The 16,871-nt window shown below is 44.4% G+C and overlaps 1 protein-coding gene across 1 annotated transcript in view; it reads left to right on the top strand.

Moving 5' to 3' along the window:
- Positions 1-16,871, top strand: part of LOC126456620 (ras-like protein family member 11B) — a 386,905-nt gene that overhangs the window by 255,726 nt on the left and 114,308 nt on the right. Inside the window, exon 4 of the mRNA XM_050092364.1 lies at positions 15,191-15,267. Coding sequence (XP_049948321.1) covers positions 15,191-15,267 — 77 coding nt within the window. The remainder of the gene's footprint in view (positions 1-15,190; positions 15,268-16,871) is intronic.

Here is a 16,871-nt window from a genome sequence, read left to right as displayed (position 1 = left end):
ACTTCTAATCCCTGACACAGTACTCGTTAAAGCCTGTGCTATGGTAAATCAGCGGGATTCACCTTATGAGAAAGGATTTTCGCGTAGATATCGACCGCGTGTACCTGAATGGTGCCAAATCAGACTTACATCCACTCTGTAATAACAATGATCCGTCAAGCAAGTTCGAAATGCAATCACACGTCACGATGGATCAAAAGCAAACCAGAAAATGCTACCAATGTGACAATAATACGGTCGCCAGCCTAATTAGGCATTAACTGAGTTTCTTCCGTGTACAAGTTGGCATATATTCGTGCAAAACAACAAATTGTAACACTGCATGGTATAGTAGAATTTTAGAACCAGAAAATCTGTTGAACTGATAGTTTGACGTTCTGTACTGATATGGAAAATCGTGAATACGTAACACTATACTATGATGTTTACTACAAAACTTTATACTGCCTATTAATCTGATTAAAATCGGGCATAAGTTACCATAGAAATTGTACTTTCATTACACACAAAAAATGTCAGTTTTGATAAAGATAAAACACTGATACAATTTTGACTTTCATAAGACTTTAACTTTTGCTGGTCAAACCAATTTAGAACACTTCAGAATCCAAATGAATCAGGGGGGGACCCTGAAACTGTTATGATCGCTTTATTTTAAAAAAATGATTACTGCATTTATTACTCATTCAAGATTTCCAATATATAAGTTACTATTCTTTTCATCTTATTTACTGCTCATTTAAATGCCTTTAAATCTGTTTCGAAATAATAAAGTTCATTACTATATCAATACTAAAATTATCTTTCGACTTCGTTAGACCTTCGCTATTCATTTACTGGTTCATTAACAAAACATTTCTTTAAACACCATTCTAATACAGCTAGTTCTGCAAGTAATTATTATTAATACAATTTTTAATTTTGATTTCGGGACACTCGGATTGCACAACGTTTGGAAAGGACCCTGTCTAGGTTAGTTGTGAGGATAATTAAATGATGGAAAAGTTCTGGTAAAATTTAAGTTATTATTGCACCAAACAAAACACAGTTCACTCTCTGATATATACGAATACGGTACTAAAAGTTTAAACCTGCTAGTATCGATGCGGCGGTTGGCGGGCGGCAAGATGAGTCTCAGAGCACACATACAACCACAGCTATAGCTCTTGACGTATAGGCACTTTAATTCTTCTTAGCGTCTCAATACTTTTTCATTTAGTGCCTATGCAATTTTGCCATGCTATGTGGGCGTTGGAATGGCATACCCGAGGCTCAATGAAGCTATGTCTTCCAGGAGAGCCTCCTCGCTCCAGAAGATGTTGCTCAAACCAGTGCCAAACTCCATTACTACTGTGCCCGTTGTGCCGTGCAGTACCCGCGCGCATTTTCCCGCGCTCGCCTGCCATCCACCTTTTACGGCTGCCTGACAGACCGGGTATTCACCCGAGGTTTTGCATTCTACATATCCTAACACATTGCCTACGTACGGACCAGACGCACAGTTACAATTTTAAACATCTTACAACAGTTTCAACATTTGTTACATTTCAATTCTATTACAATATTACTTGACATTTGACATAAACATTAATATTCACATTGAAACTTATTTACAGTTTTGTTAATATAATGGCATGAAACAAAAAGAAATGAAATCAGAACATCAATTACACAAGTTTATCGTAAAATCAGATGAAAAGAATTCCTTATACAGGGTGTTACAAAATGGTACGGCCAAACTTTCAGGAAACATTCCTCACACACAAATAAAGAAAAGATGTTATGTGGACATGTGTCCGGAAACGCTTAATTTCCATGTTAGAGCTCATTTTAGTTTCGCCAGTATGTACTGCACTTCCTCAAAAATGGTTCAAATGGCTCTGAGCACTATGGGACTCAACTGCTGAGGTCATTAGTCCCCTAGAACTTAGAACTAGTTAAACCTAACTAACCTAAGGACATCACACACATCCATGCCCGAGGCAGGATTCGAACCTGCGACCGGAGCGGTCTCGCGGTTCCAGACTGCAGCGCCAGAACCGCGCGGCCACTTCGGCCGGCTGTACTTCCTCGATTCACCGCCAGTTGGCCCAATTGAAGGAAGGTAATGTTGACTTCGGTGCTTGTGTTGACATGCGACTCATTGCTCTACAGTAATTGCATCAAGCACATCAGTAAGTAGCATCAACATGTTACTGTTCATCACGAACGTGGTTTTGCAGTCAGTTCAATGTTTACAATTGCGGAGTTGGCAGATGCCCATTTGATGTATGGATTAGCACGGGGCAATAGCCGTGGCGCGGTACGTTTGTATCGAGACAGATTTCCAGAACGAAGGTGTCCCGACAGGAAAACGTTCGAAGCAATTGATCGGCGTCTTAGGGAGCACGGAACATTCCAGCCTATGACTCGCGACTGGGGAAGACCTAGAACGACGAGGACACCTGCAATGGACGAGGCAATTCTTCGTGCAGTTGACGATAACCCTAATGTCAGCGTCAGAGAAGTTGCTGCTGTACAAGGTAACGTTGACCACGTCACTGTATGGAGAGTGCTACGGGAGAACCAGTTGTTTCCGTACCATGTACAGCGTATATCAGCAGCTGATTGGCCTCCACGGGTACACTTCTGCGAATGGTTCATCCAACAATGTGTCAAACCTCATTTCAGTGCCAATGTTCTCTTTACGGATGAGGCTTCATTCCAACGTGATCAAATTGTAAATTTTCACAATCAACACGTGTGGGCTGACGAGAATCCTCACGCAGTTGTGCAATCACGTGATCAACACAGATTTTCTGTGAACGTTTGGGCAGGCATTGTTGGTGATGTCTTGACTGGGCCCCACGTTCTTCCACCTACGCTCAATGGAGCACGTTATCATGATTTCATACGGGATACTCCACCTGTGCTGCTAGAACTTGTGCCTTTACAAGTACGACACAACATGTGGTTCATGCACGATGGAGCTTCTGCACATTTCAGTCGAAGTGTTCGTACGCTTCTCAACAACAGATTCGGTGACCGATGGATTGGTAGAGTAGGACCAATTCCATGGCCTCCACGCTCTCCTGACCTCAACCCTCTTGACTTTCATTTATGGGGGCATTTGAAAGCTCTTGTCTACACAACCCCGGTACCAAATGTAGAGACTCTTCGTGCTCGTACTGTGGACGGCTGTGATACAATACGCCATTCTCCAGGGCTGCATCAGCGCATCAGGGATTCCATGCGACGGAGGGTGGATGCATGTATCATCGCTAACGGAGGACATTTTGAACATTTCCTGTAACAAAGTGTTTGAAGTCACGCTGGTACGTTCTGTTGCTGTGTGTTTCCATTCCATGATTAATGTGATTTGAAGAGAAGTAATAAAATGAGCTCTAACATGGAAAGTAAGCGTTTCCGGACACATGTCCACATAACATGTTTTCTTTCTTTGTGTGTGAGGAATGTTTTCTGAAAGTTTGGCCGTACCTTTTTGTAACACCCTGTATGTACAATAGTACAGAGTCGTTGTTGTTGCAAACTGTGCCAAGTACGAGAATGAGAATGCAGTCATACTAGGCACGGTCATGTACTATGTGACGTAAACGTTGTAGTGATTCTTTAAGCTTTTGATCTGAGGATGACCGAGTGCCGAAACGCGTAATTGGAAATAGTACAGTGGGACGTAGACAGAGAAACTGTGTGCACACGCGGAGGCGACGCAGGCGTTCTGGCAGGCAGAGCGTGGCGCGCAGCCGGACGGACAGTCAGCCGTCGCTGGTCCTTGCCCCGGGCCCGCGGCGCTGGCGTCACGGCACTTGTGCGCGGCGTCACTCGCTGCGTCTGCAGGGCGCCCGCTGCCAGCTGCCCGCCGCGGCTCCAGCTGCCGCCGGCTAAATGCAGACGTCTGCCGTCATCCCTCACTCACGCGCCCTGGCCTTCTACGGACACCGGCGCCCGCAAACACGGATGACTCTGCTGTCTTCATCGCGGTGCACCGTCTCAGGCGAAAACACTGCAGCGACGTACGCCGTCGAGTCGCCTCACTATGACCCCCTTCTCGTTGTGTAGTGTACAAATCGTGGTTCGTCACAGTTATTCTTGAGCAACTAAATCAGAGACACGCATTTATTAACACACTGACGGAAGAAAAGTTCGCAAAACCAAGATGGAGTTCTGCGACAAATGGTGCAAATGGCTCTGAGCACTATGGGACTTGACATCTGAGGTCATCAGTCCCCTAGAACTTAGAATACTTAAACCTAACTAACCTAAGGACATCACACACTCGCATTCGGGACGACGACGGTTCAATCCCACGTCCGGTCATCCTAATTTAGGTTTTCCGTGATTTCCCTAAATCGCTCCAGGCAAATGCCAGGATGATTCCTTTGAAAGGACACGGCTGACTTCCTTCCCCATCCTTCCCTAATCCAATGAGACCGATGAAAATGGTTCAAATGGCTCTGAGCACTATGGGACTTACCTGCTGTGGTCATCAGTCCCCTAGAACGTAGAACTACTTAAACCTAACTAACCTAAAGACATCACACACATCCATGCGCGAGGCAGGATTCGAACCTGAGACTGTAGCGGTTACGCGGTTCCAGACTGAAGCGCCTAGAACCGCATGGCCACACCGGCCGGCCTGAGGCCGATGACCTCGCAGTTTTGTCTCCTCCCCCAAATCAACCCAACCCAACATCACAGACATCCATGCCCGAGGCAGGATTCGAACCTGCGACAGTAGCAGTCGCGCGGTTCCGGAGTGAACCGCCTAGAAGCCGGCCGAAGTGGCCGTGCGGTTAAAGGCGCTGCAGTCTGGAACCGCAAGGCCGCTACGGTCGCAGATTCGAATCCTGCCTCGGGCATGGATGTTTGTGATGTCCTTAGGTTAGTTAGGTTTAACTAGTTCTAAGTTCTAGGGGACTAATGACCTCAGCAGTTGAGTCCCATAGAGCTCAGAGCCATTTTTTGAACCGCCTAGAACCGCTTGGCCACCGCGGCCGGCTGTTCTGCGACATAAATGAAAGTTCGTAGGCGTGTTTCTACATCCAAAAGATAATGTCTGTATAAATTTCGAACCAAACGCATAACGTAACTTAACTTTGTGTTCTGACTTACGGCAGGTCCTGTCATGGGGGAAGCCTCGTCAGAGAGGTCCACTGCATGAGCGTCTAGCGAAGTGACTCCAGTGGTGGTTTCCCGTTGCCTTCCACTGATGATGATGAAATGATAACGAGGACAACACAACACCCAGTCCCGGAGCGGAGAAAATCTCCGATCCAACCGGGAATCGAACCCCGGCCTCTTGGCGTGACAGGCCGCGACGCTGACCACTTTTTTTTTAATCTCATTTTGTTCGATATTGTTCGTTGCATCTGCTTGGAGCGGACGTCGTAAGACATCCGTTTTAGTTCGTTGTTCTTCGATTAGCTATGTTTTTTTTTTATTACAGAGGGCTGCTAACCCTCTGACCGAACACGCTGAGCTACCGTGCCGGCAGCCACTCAGCTACCGTGGCGGACAAACGCATAGGAGTGATGCAAGTAGCGGCACTGTGCAGATGCAAGTCAGGTTTCCTGTAAATACACGCTGTAACGGTCGTGAAGGTTAGTAACCTTTGAGACTGGACGTGGTGATTTGATGTTACTCAATAATGCCTTTAAGGCGACGAAAACGCCATTACAACATCTGACTGAGTTTGAACGAGGTCGTGCAATAGGGCTACGAGAAGTTGGGTATTCCTTCTGTGATATTCGAGAAAGACTTGGAGCGAATGTAGCCACTCTACGTCACTGCCGGTGGAGGTGGTCACGGGAATGTAGCGTCGCAGGAAGACTGGGCTCTGCCCGGCCACTTGCCACTACCGAGAGGGCATCGTGTTAAGCGTATGGCTCTGGCCCATCCTACTGCATCTGCAGCAGCAATTTGAGAGGCAGTTGGCACTGTAGTGGTACGACGAACTGTTCAAAATCGGTTACTTCAAGGACAGCTCCGAATCAGACGCCCTACAGCGTGCATTCCACCGACCCCAAACCTCCGCCATTTGCGATTTCGGTGGTATCAAGCGAGAGGTCAGTGGAGGGCAGGGTGGATGTCTGTTGTGTTTTTTCATGAAAGCTGCTTGTGCCTCGGAGTCAGTGATGGCCGTGTGTTGGTTAGGAGGAGCCAGTTGAGGGCCTGCAATCAACCTATCTGCACGCTAGACGCATTGGAGCTTGGAACTACACCTGGAGCTATACTGTGGTTTCGTATGACAGCAGGACCACTCTCGTGGTTATCCCATGCACCATGACTGCACATTTGTACGTCGGTCTAGAGGTTCGATCTATTGTGGTGCCATTCAAGAACAGCATTCCAGACGGTCTTTTCCAACAGGGCAACACTCATCCACATATCGCTGTTAAAACCCAACGTGCTGTACAGAGTCTCGACATGTTTCCCTAGCCTCCATCAGATCTGTCTCCAGTGGAGCACATATGCTTTAGAACGACAACTCCACCGTCTTCAACAAACAGCATCAACTTTGTGACTATGTAGACTTTCCCGACGTATTAGCATATCAAATTCTTGTCGAGTTTCCACCCGGATCAAACTGTCATCTGAGCACAATATTTCAGCGGTCCACCTGGCCGCCATCATCAGGTGAGAAAGGCTACGCTGCTCTCGCCAATAACTGATTCCACTCAATTGATTCCACCTTTATATGCATCGGACGTACAACAGCGCATGCGCTACTTACAGTGGCCACGCGCTCAATCATTCCTGCTGCCCCCTGGAGAGAAAAACAGCTGCAGCGCCTCCGGTGGTGAATACTGTCGAAAACGATATATCATTACAACGGCATCTGAATAATCATTTGTAACGATATATCTTTTTCGACAGTATTCACCATCGGAGGCGCTGCAACTCTTTTTGGCGCCAGGTGGCAGCAGGAATAACTGAGCGCGTCCGCACTGTATCTAGCGCATGTTGTACTTTCGATGCATACAAAGGTGCAGTTATTTGCGATTGGAATCAGTTATCGGCGAGAGCAGCGTAGCCTTTCTCACCTGATGATGGCGGCCAGGTGGACCGTTGAAATATTGTGCTCAGATGACAGTTTGATCCGGCTGGAAACCCGACAAGAGTCTGATAGCATCAACGTTGCCCATACTGACTGACCAGGTGCAACAGGCATGACACTTCGTCCCACAAACTGACATCTGGCAACTGTAAAACAGAATGCTTTTACGTTTGCGTGCTTCCATTCAACATTTTGGTGGTAACACCCGTTGTCCATGTACTGAAACTTCCCCTTTGAAGGAAAAGAATGACTGTGCTGGTAAAACTTCTACGTTACTAGATTTTCAAACTCCAAAGTGAAACTGAACGACTTGAGACTGTTTTCTCTTTACTTATTCTGATGACTTCTAAACTGATACACAATATTTTACCGCAACGCAATCGGACTTTTAATAATCCTTACAAAAGAATAATCCTGACTAACAATAACCTATACCCTTCATGAACCACTTACCTCACAAAAATCTTCGATACTCGAACTACTGCAACACAGCAAGCGCCAATACTGCCAGCTAAGTAAAAGATTCTAACTACTGAAGGTACAAGCTACTGATAGGCATATAGTCAGCAAATGAAAGATTTTGATAGAGAACAAACAATGTATTTACCTTAATAGTGTTCACAAGTCATCTTGCACCAGTGCCTGTCGGGAATCCTGAAGTGTAGTAGGGGTTTGAAGATCTGCAGCGATACGTCAACCGAGAGCTTCCCAGACATGCTTGATGGGCAGCGATACGTCGACCGAGAGCATCTCAGACGTGCTCGATGGGGTCTAGGTCTGGAGAACAGGCAGGCCACTCCATTAGCCTGATATCCTCCGTTTCAAGGTTCTCCTCCACGATGGCACCTCAGTGGGGCCGTGCGTTATCATCCATCAGGAGGAAGGTGGGCCCACTGCACCCCTGAAAAGGCGGACATACTGGTGCAAAATGACGTCCCGATACACCTCACCTGTTACAGTTCCTCTATCGAAGATATACAGGAGTGTACGTACACCAATCATAATCCCACCCCACACCATCCAACCATGATCTCCACACAGGTCCCTTTCAAGGTCATTAAGGGGTTGGTATCTGGCTCCTGATTCACGCCAGATGAAAACCCGGCGAGAATCACTGTTCAGACTATACCTGGACTCGCCCTTGAACATAACCCAGGACCACTGTTCCAATGATCATGTGCTGTGTCCTTGACATCAGACTTTATGGGCTCTCCTGTGACCAGGGGTAGACTGTGTGTCTGCAGACAACTGTTTCAGTGGCTGTGATAAGGTCCCGAGCAAGGCTACCCGCAATACTCCATGGCAGTCTGCGGGCATTGATGGTGAGATATGGCTCTTCTTGTTGTGTTGTTCACTGTGGACGTCCCATACTGTAGCGCCTGGACACGTGTCCTGTCTGCTGGAATCGTTGCCATAATCTTGAGATCACACTTTGTGGCACATGGAGGGCCCGTGCTACGACCTGCTGCGTTTCACCAGCCTCCAGTCGCCCTAGTATTCTACCCCTGGTAACGTCACCAATATGTATTCTTCGAGCCGTTTTCAACACCCAGTCACCATTAGCACGTCTGAAAACGTCTGCACGCTTACACGCTGCACCGTTCTCTTTCATGCACCAGCACACCTCTGCGAATGTGGACTGCTACCAGTGCCACTGTGCGACGACTGCAGGTCAAATGCACTGCATGGTCATACGCCGAGGTGATTTAAACCCGAAAACCGCCCACCAGAGCGTTGTTTCACCATGTGTCACCATTATCCTTGATTTATTAGCATGAGTGTATTTTGCCATTTACGGTATACCATGGCAGCAGGCAAATAGTTCAGAAACTTAGCCGTATCGGAAATGCTCCCACCATTGGCTCTAAATCCAATGATCACGTCCCTTTGGATGTCAAATAAGTCGCTCGATTTCCGCATACAACAACGCAGCACTGTTTAACACGTCTTTTTTTTTTCTTTATTGAGTTTAGATTCCCCCCGAAGGGGGAGGGCTGGCAGCAGCTTAGCACGCCGCTCTTCAGCCTACAGAATTTGTTTTAAAAAGATGAAGATAATAAATAATAAAAGCAGGCGATAAAATCGGTGACTTAAATGGTAAAATGGTGGAGAATCGTGGAACTTAAACATAAAACAAAGGGTTGATGATGCTAATAAAATACATATGAAGCAGACAGGTAAAAGAATAGACAGACAATTAAAAGAACATGGCGACAATCTGGTTTCTGTTCGCAAGAGATATAAAATTCACACCCAGTGACAGCATGGTTTCTGTTTGCAACACTTTGGAAAGACGACCAACACCGAAGATTCACTTGAACACTGCACTAAAAAACTGGCACAAATATACCACAGCCGAGGGCAGACTGGGGGAACCTGGACAGATGATGGGAAAGGAAAGGCGGGGGGGGGGGGGGGGGGAAGGAGAGGAAAAAACGAAGTGGTGGGAGGGAGGAAAGGAGCTGATGGAGGACGAGGACCCATAAGAGGGGGGGCGGGTGCTGGGTGGACGCAACAGGGAGTGGGGAAAGGCAGAGGAGGGGTATACAAAAGGACTCGGGTGGGAGGGGAGGCAGGGAGAGGTTAGGTGCGGAGAAAACAGGATGGAAGGGGGAGAAGAGGGAGCCCGGGGAAAGGACAGAGGAAAGGAGGGGGGATGAGGATCAGAGTTGATAGGAGGGATAAATGGAGGGACAGAGGGCATCATCTGGGAGGGGGAGTTGACGGAAGCCACCTTGGGAAAGGAGATGAAAGGTGTAGAGATGGAGGGTAGGAGGGACACAACTGTGAAGGCATGGCAGGGGGCGGGCACGGGAGAGGAGAGGAGAGGAGAGGAGCAACCAGGTTTCCCACGTCCTCCCAATCCACTTTATATACCCTCCACTGTTAGTGCTGACACCTGGCGTCTGTGATTGGTTATTTCACATTGACGTCGAACATAGGCGGTGGTCAAATAAATGTGACTGGACCGTGTACATCGTTAAAACAAATTTGGACAGACGGTAAACATTTCTTTACATCGGAATATATCACGTGTCTTCTGCAAGATTATCACATGAAGCAAGCTGACACACAAGGTGAATGTAATACAACACAAATACCATCAAACCGCTCAGCTGTGGCAGGTTAGCTGAAGATAATTTTGGGAAGGTTTCTTGTAGTTCGGCTTTTTTCGTTGCCGCAATGCTCCTCTGCAATGTACTGAAGATATTCCTGCATTTGAGCTTTATTATTAGTGAGGACAAAAAATACATATTGTCCTATTAGCCATATTGCACTGTTGTTCTTTGGTTCCGGGTAGGCATTCCATCTTTTAAATTTATTGTGTTCTCGGATGTCCTGTTTATAATTATCAGTTTTTATGTGCTTTTCCTTGTGAACATTTTCCCACATCAAGAATGATCGTTTGGTTAAGTCCAGGTCACAAAAAAGTCATATACGCAGGAAGTTTAGAAAATAAGTTCACCTGTCGTCCCATGATAACGACACTGGGCAACAAGAGTGACGCATTGTCAGAAATGAGTACATGTTACGGGTTTTTCTGCACACACAGTATTGCTGCGGTATAGACAACAGATGCGCCACAGCTTGCGTTTAAAATGGCACAGCGACTGGATACGTGCTCTCTGCACAGCGGACCGTTTATGCGCTCTTTAACTGTCCATCACAGTCGACGGCTATACTCGTCGCCAACAAGCTGTTGCCGTGGGTAGTTGATATTGGCGGGGGCGGTTTGTCCCGAATCGCTCACAGTATACCCTTGACACGATGAAATCCGAATAGCTTGGCGCCTGGACGACCCTACGTATGGAGAGCACCATGTGTCGGACGTCCTAGATCCGGCATCGTGCCAAACTTACACTCAACTGTGACGGCTACGCGCGGTAAACGGTCCGTCAACATCACAGCAGTCACGTGCAACCATTCTATTCGCAGTGGCAACAGGAGTGCTCTGTACTGACAACACTATCCTTTTTTGACTGCCTCAGTCCACTGTTATAATTATTATTATTACACAGTAGAATGCTCGCGTTCCTATTCGTTCCATTGTTCACACGGTCTAATAGTCACAGTACATTTTCGATCATTTCCATTGCAGTTTCTTTCTCCCTATTGTAAGACATCCACACTCCACACGAGAGAATAATAAATACGTAACATTTGTTTATTTTCCACTTCTTTTACATGAAGCCATAAATATTAGCGCTCATTGCAGCATAAGTTCAGAAGCTCTTCGCTCTTTGATCACCTTTTTCATATATTTTCTATCAAAAACTTTCTCATGTTACAATCCTTTTGAAACACTGTCTCTCTCTCTCTCTCTCGGTGTATGTATATATATATATATATGTGTGTGTGTGTGTGTGTGTGTGTGTGTGTGTGTGTGTGTGTGTGCACTGCTCTCCTCTCAACTTCTCAATACTATGAAAACTGAAAAAATTTTCGACAGCCGAGATCGATAAAATCATTTATTGACATACACGATGCTTCACAATTTATGTTACACACTTATAGTGGTTGTAGAGGGGACTTAGTAGATCAGATTTTACATAGCAAACCATGTCGTAAAAGTCATACAACGACACTACAGAGCATCAAAGTTATAGACATGGCCGCCTGTAAATGTATAAATATACAAGGTGATCCTGTGATAATGTTGCAAACTTGCAAGGATGATGGAGAAGGATTAATGTATCGGAAACCAGGGAGTTGAAAGTTATAAGCGAAAACAGTTCTCATAGCTCTGACAGTGGAATTCATGTACTGGTACTGTTTTGGCTAAGATTGTAGGGTAGGCAACTTGCAACTTTCACAGGTGGTAGCATGGACAAAAACAAGGAAAAAGGTCCATTAAACATAGGTTCTAAAATCCATACCTGAGGAGCTATAAGCACTTCTTCATCTTCGCTACTGTTAAACACATCACCTCTATTGATCAAGTGTTCGTAGCTATTAAGGTAAGCATTTTAGATCCAATGTTTACTGGACGTTTATTTCTTGTTCCATCTCTGTAAGTTGCATACGCTACAATCTTAGCAACAACAATACCACTACATCTGTTTTCTCTTATAACTTTCGACTCGTTCGTTTCTGTTACAGGGACCCTCACCTCAAGTTGATACATTTATATTTCTGCACCATTGTAGGACGTTTGTAACATCATAACGGAATCGCCTGCATTACATTTATGAGCGCCGGCGCCTATAACTTAGTCGATCTGTAGCGTCGTTGGATGGCACTTTCGGACATGGTTTGTTACGTAAAACTTGATTTACGAAGTCCCCTCTACAACCTATAGTAGCGTGTAGCATACATTGTAAAACCCCTTGTAGGTTACCGGTTTCGGCAATTCTCTGTTGCCATCCTCGGATCTGTGTTTACATTATTACACAATATTATCCTTCAGTACGGAATGTGTTGCTATTCAATGTATGTCCATGTTGGTATCATGAACTATACAAACGATACCAACATGGGCGTGCATTGCATAGCACCATTTACTACACTGAAGGAGAATATTGTGTAATGAATTATGTAAACATAAATCCTAAATGGCAACTATACAAACGATACCAACATGGGCATACATTGTATAGCCCTATTTACTCTACTGAAGGTGAAGATTGTGTAATGACGTAAATATAAATCCGAAGTTGGCAACGGAGAATTGCCGAAACCGGTAATCTACAGGGTGTTTCACAGTTCATCTTACAAGCTTCTAGTGGTTGTAGAGGGAACCTAGTAGATCAAGTTTTACGTAACAACCCACTGCCGAAACTGGTAATCTATATGAATGAATGATTTTAGCGATCTTGTTATTTTAAAATTTAGTCAGCGTTCATAATACTACTGATAGCCACCAAACTGACGATGTCAGAGGTGTACACTCTCAGTATTATTCCCGATCTAAAGGCGTGTAAAAAGAAGACATCGATGTGAAAGACAAGTTACTACACATACCTTAAAACAGAAGATTTATAAGGGGAGTAATCACGCTCGATGTTTCAAGATGAGGCCTCCACCATTAAGAAGATTAAATTTATCAGAACTCATGAACCTTCATTTGATGTTCTTAACAATGCAAAAGAACACTCGCCACTAAATCATTATTTCTAGTACACTGTTTTCTAGTAGTAACTGTAATTTACCTAGATTATCAAAAAATGATTTAAGGCCAGCGTATCAGTTCCTTCCAGTAGAAGATTTGCAAAGGACTAAGCAAACAACTATTTTTTGTGGCCCTTAAAGTTAGTCTAGGTTAAATTGTACCGAACATCCCTTGTCTTTTACACTATGTAGTCACAGGCATGTGAGCTGTACAACTGATACATTTTACCACCAAAACATAATCACATCTGCTACACATGCCTGTACTATTACCAACATTTCCCTGTGAATTTGCTAATAGCAATAGCATATTTATTACAAAAGAATGGAAGTTCGACGACCGTAGTGTGTAAGACTCATCTTGCAGGTGAGAATTCTGTAAACCAACGCTTACCTTGAGTACATGTGATTTACAGTACAGAAGTAGGTTTTTTTGTTCTTCTAAACAAGATTGTATGTATGAAAACAGATCACAAGGTTACCCGCAGATTAGATCGAAAGCGAAATTGTAGAGATGAAAATCATAAGATATTTTACGAGAGCGTGCTGGAAGGTAATTTCTCCGAAATTTTAAGTAAAAGCTCTTAAAGCTTTTTAAATAATAGAAATGTTATTAACATCCTACATTTTTTTCTTTATGTCTACGTATTCTGCACTCCTCTTACGGAAGAGGCCTCCGGATTGTAGCGTGTAATGGAGGCCGACCGGAGTGGCCGAGCGGTTCTAGGCGCTACAGTCTGGAACCGCGCGACCACTGCGGTCGCAGGTTCGAATCCTGCCTCGGGCATGGATGTGTGTGATGTCCTTTGGTTAGTTAGGTTTAAGTAGTTCTAAGTTCTAAGGGACTGATAACCTAAGAAGTTAAGTCTCATAGTGCTCAGAGCCATTTGAACAATTTTGTGTAATGGAGCACTGCCTCCTTCAGCATGACAATGCCAGACCAAACACGAGCGCTACGACATCTGCACCAATCCGACGCATTGAGTTCATTGTCATCGATCATCGTCCATAAAGACCAGACTTGACCCCACCCGATTTTCATCTGTTTCCAAAACTTAAAGAACATCTTCGGGGACTTAACTTTGACAGCGATGAAGTGGAGCAAGCAGTGTTGGGTTGTGGTTCCGCTAACAGAGTCAAACTTCTCCAACGACGGTATCAACAAACTCGTCCCTCTTTGGGACTGTGTTGATAAATAAATATGTAGACACGAGGGGCTAAGAAACAGCATGTTACTAACATTTGTTTTATTTAAAAAATTCGGAGACATTACTTTACAGCACGCACTCGTAGATTCACTGCCTGTAGAACTACGCCGTGCCATTTAATCATGTTTCCATCTCAATCATGATATCGCGTATGTTTACACTGTGAACCAGAATATGATAGACAATATTTAGGACGTTGTGAGAGATATTTTCTGAGTACAGTATTTAGGCAATAGGGCCCCGCAGTTACCGGTGGTTCGTTACAGAACAATTGCTCTTCGTTTAATTTCTAACCCTTTTTCTATGTATCTCACTGAAAATATCTCCACAAAATTGCATAAGTTGGCTGTATGCACTGCATGTGTTATTCGGAAGCAAATTTGTTGCATTCACGTACGGTACCTGCTGTTTTCAACAGTAAAGCTCACTTTCCTACCTGCCTTCAATTTTCCATTCAGTACTGCTCGGTTCTGTCTCGGGACTCTTTTTCAGGCTGGGTTTTTGCATTGCTCTCTTTTATGTGTTGAACGTTTTATTGTTTGAATGTTACAAGCTTTCTTCACGGTATTTTCACCGAATAAAGGTAAATGGGGTAACGAAACGAATTAATCATAATTATATCATTACTCTGTAGCGAGTCAACGCAGACCACGGTTTCCCTTAAGCAAAATATCAGAAAATATCTCTGAAAAACCTGTGAAATTTTGTCGATGGATTCAGTTTCATCTATACAAACCAACTATATTCGCCTTTCAGTTTTCTATTCTCGTTTGGCTCTTTTTGTTTGTCTGATGCAAATTTTACCTTCCTCTTGCAGACCTCCTCTACCGTCAGAGCATCGTGATTAACAACATCCTGTTTGATGTGGAAGTAGTGGACATTACGGGAGAAACGGTAAGTATTTACGAACAGAAATTACGCCTTGTAGCTTATTAGAATTTATCATGCCTCTCTACGACCTGTCGTGGGCTTCGTTTTCCATCACCATTCACCTCCATTCAGCACTTCTGCTAGATTTCTGTTTCCAGCCATACACGGTGATTGCTTGCAGGTCTTTCGTGTGTCTTCTAAACATCATTGTTTTGAACTATCCCTTTTTCCATAAAAAATATCATCTGTGGTAGACAGTTATCTGCCATTCCACCTAAGAAGCTTAGACACCTTAGTACCTCAGCAGAGAACGCAAATCCAAAATAAGTACTTCGCAACAATTAAAAGAACACACGTAGCTAATGTAAATAAGTATGAAGCGATCATTACTGAATTCAGACCCACCTTTCGGGTACGTTAATCGTGAAATCGCTCACTTTTTGAAAGTATAAAAATTAGGGAAATGATACTGATGATTTCGGTTTTCCTATATCACTCGTGAGAATATGTGACTTCCTTTCTTACAAAGTTACGACCGATATCCTACAAAATATTTGTGCAGCTGACCAAGTATTCCATCACGGATGACCTTGATATCGAGACACTGAGCAATAATCTCCTTCCTTTTCGAATGTGATACGCGTTTATTTACTAATAATGTAACAGACCATTTCTAGACCTGTTAGACTTAGTTACTCTTTAAATTCATCTGGCAGAGATTAGTTTAAATTCTGAGTAATCTCTTGATAGACGCCTGCATTGTGGAGGCAATCAGGTGCATCCGTTTTTCGGTGACATGTGGCTGCGGCAATGTGTATGTAGGCGAATCGGGAAGAACAAAGAACGGATTATGGAACACGAACGGCACACGCGGCTAAAACTTCCGAAAAGCGGTTGAAATTTCCAAGAATGCATCTAATTTCAATAGAGAGGACGGCTATAGGCTTCCGGCATCGTGGCTCCCCGCCATCAAAGAAGTGAATATGCGGCAGCGGCGTGCGAGCGATGTAAACAACGCGCTGAAAGTCGCCTCGGCGGACAATAATATTTTGGGTCAACATTCCCCCTCTTTTGCTCTGTTTCGCATCTAGCCAATGGGGACGGCCAACCAATAGCAGCAGGAGGAGTTTCAACTAATAACTCTGCTCCAGCGTTAGTGTGGAGCAGTGCCTTTCTATCCAATGACGATGGGACACCAATAGTATCCACAAGAGTGTAGCCAATTACGCCCCTTCTTCTGCATATTAGCCTATGACCATGGCCCACGAAAGGTAGCCGTAAGAATTTTGAAACTACCCCTTTTTTTTTATTAAACACTGACCAACAGAATTTTCCTTGTCAAAGACAAGGCAAACTTAACGTATTCATTTATTACCCACAATACACAAGCTCAACGCAGTCTGACTGCTAACATCGACAACATGACTTCCAATAATTAACACAAAAGAATAACCCTGAATTACAAGAAGTCCTAATAATAATACAAATCCAAAAAACATGAAAATAAAGAAATATGAAACTACCTCCAACTCTGATAATTGCCTAAACTCATTTCAACCACAAATCCCGATATGGAAACCCCATTCTTTTTCGTAAGTCACTGACCCCACAGAAAACCTTCATAACAC

Source organism: Schistocerca serialis, chromosome 2, assembly GCF_023864345.2.
Source record: "Schistocerca serialis cubense isolate TAMUIC-IGC-003099 chromosome 2, iqSchSeri2.2, whole genome shotgun sequence".
NCBI lineage: Eukaryota > Metazoa > Arthropoda > Insecta > Orthoptera > Acrididae > Schistocerca > Schistocerca serialis.
Note: the sequence above shows the minus strand (reverse complement) of the source record. Positions and strands in the feature narration are given on the sequence as shown.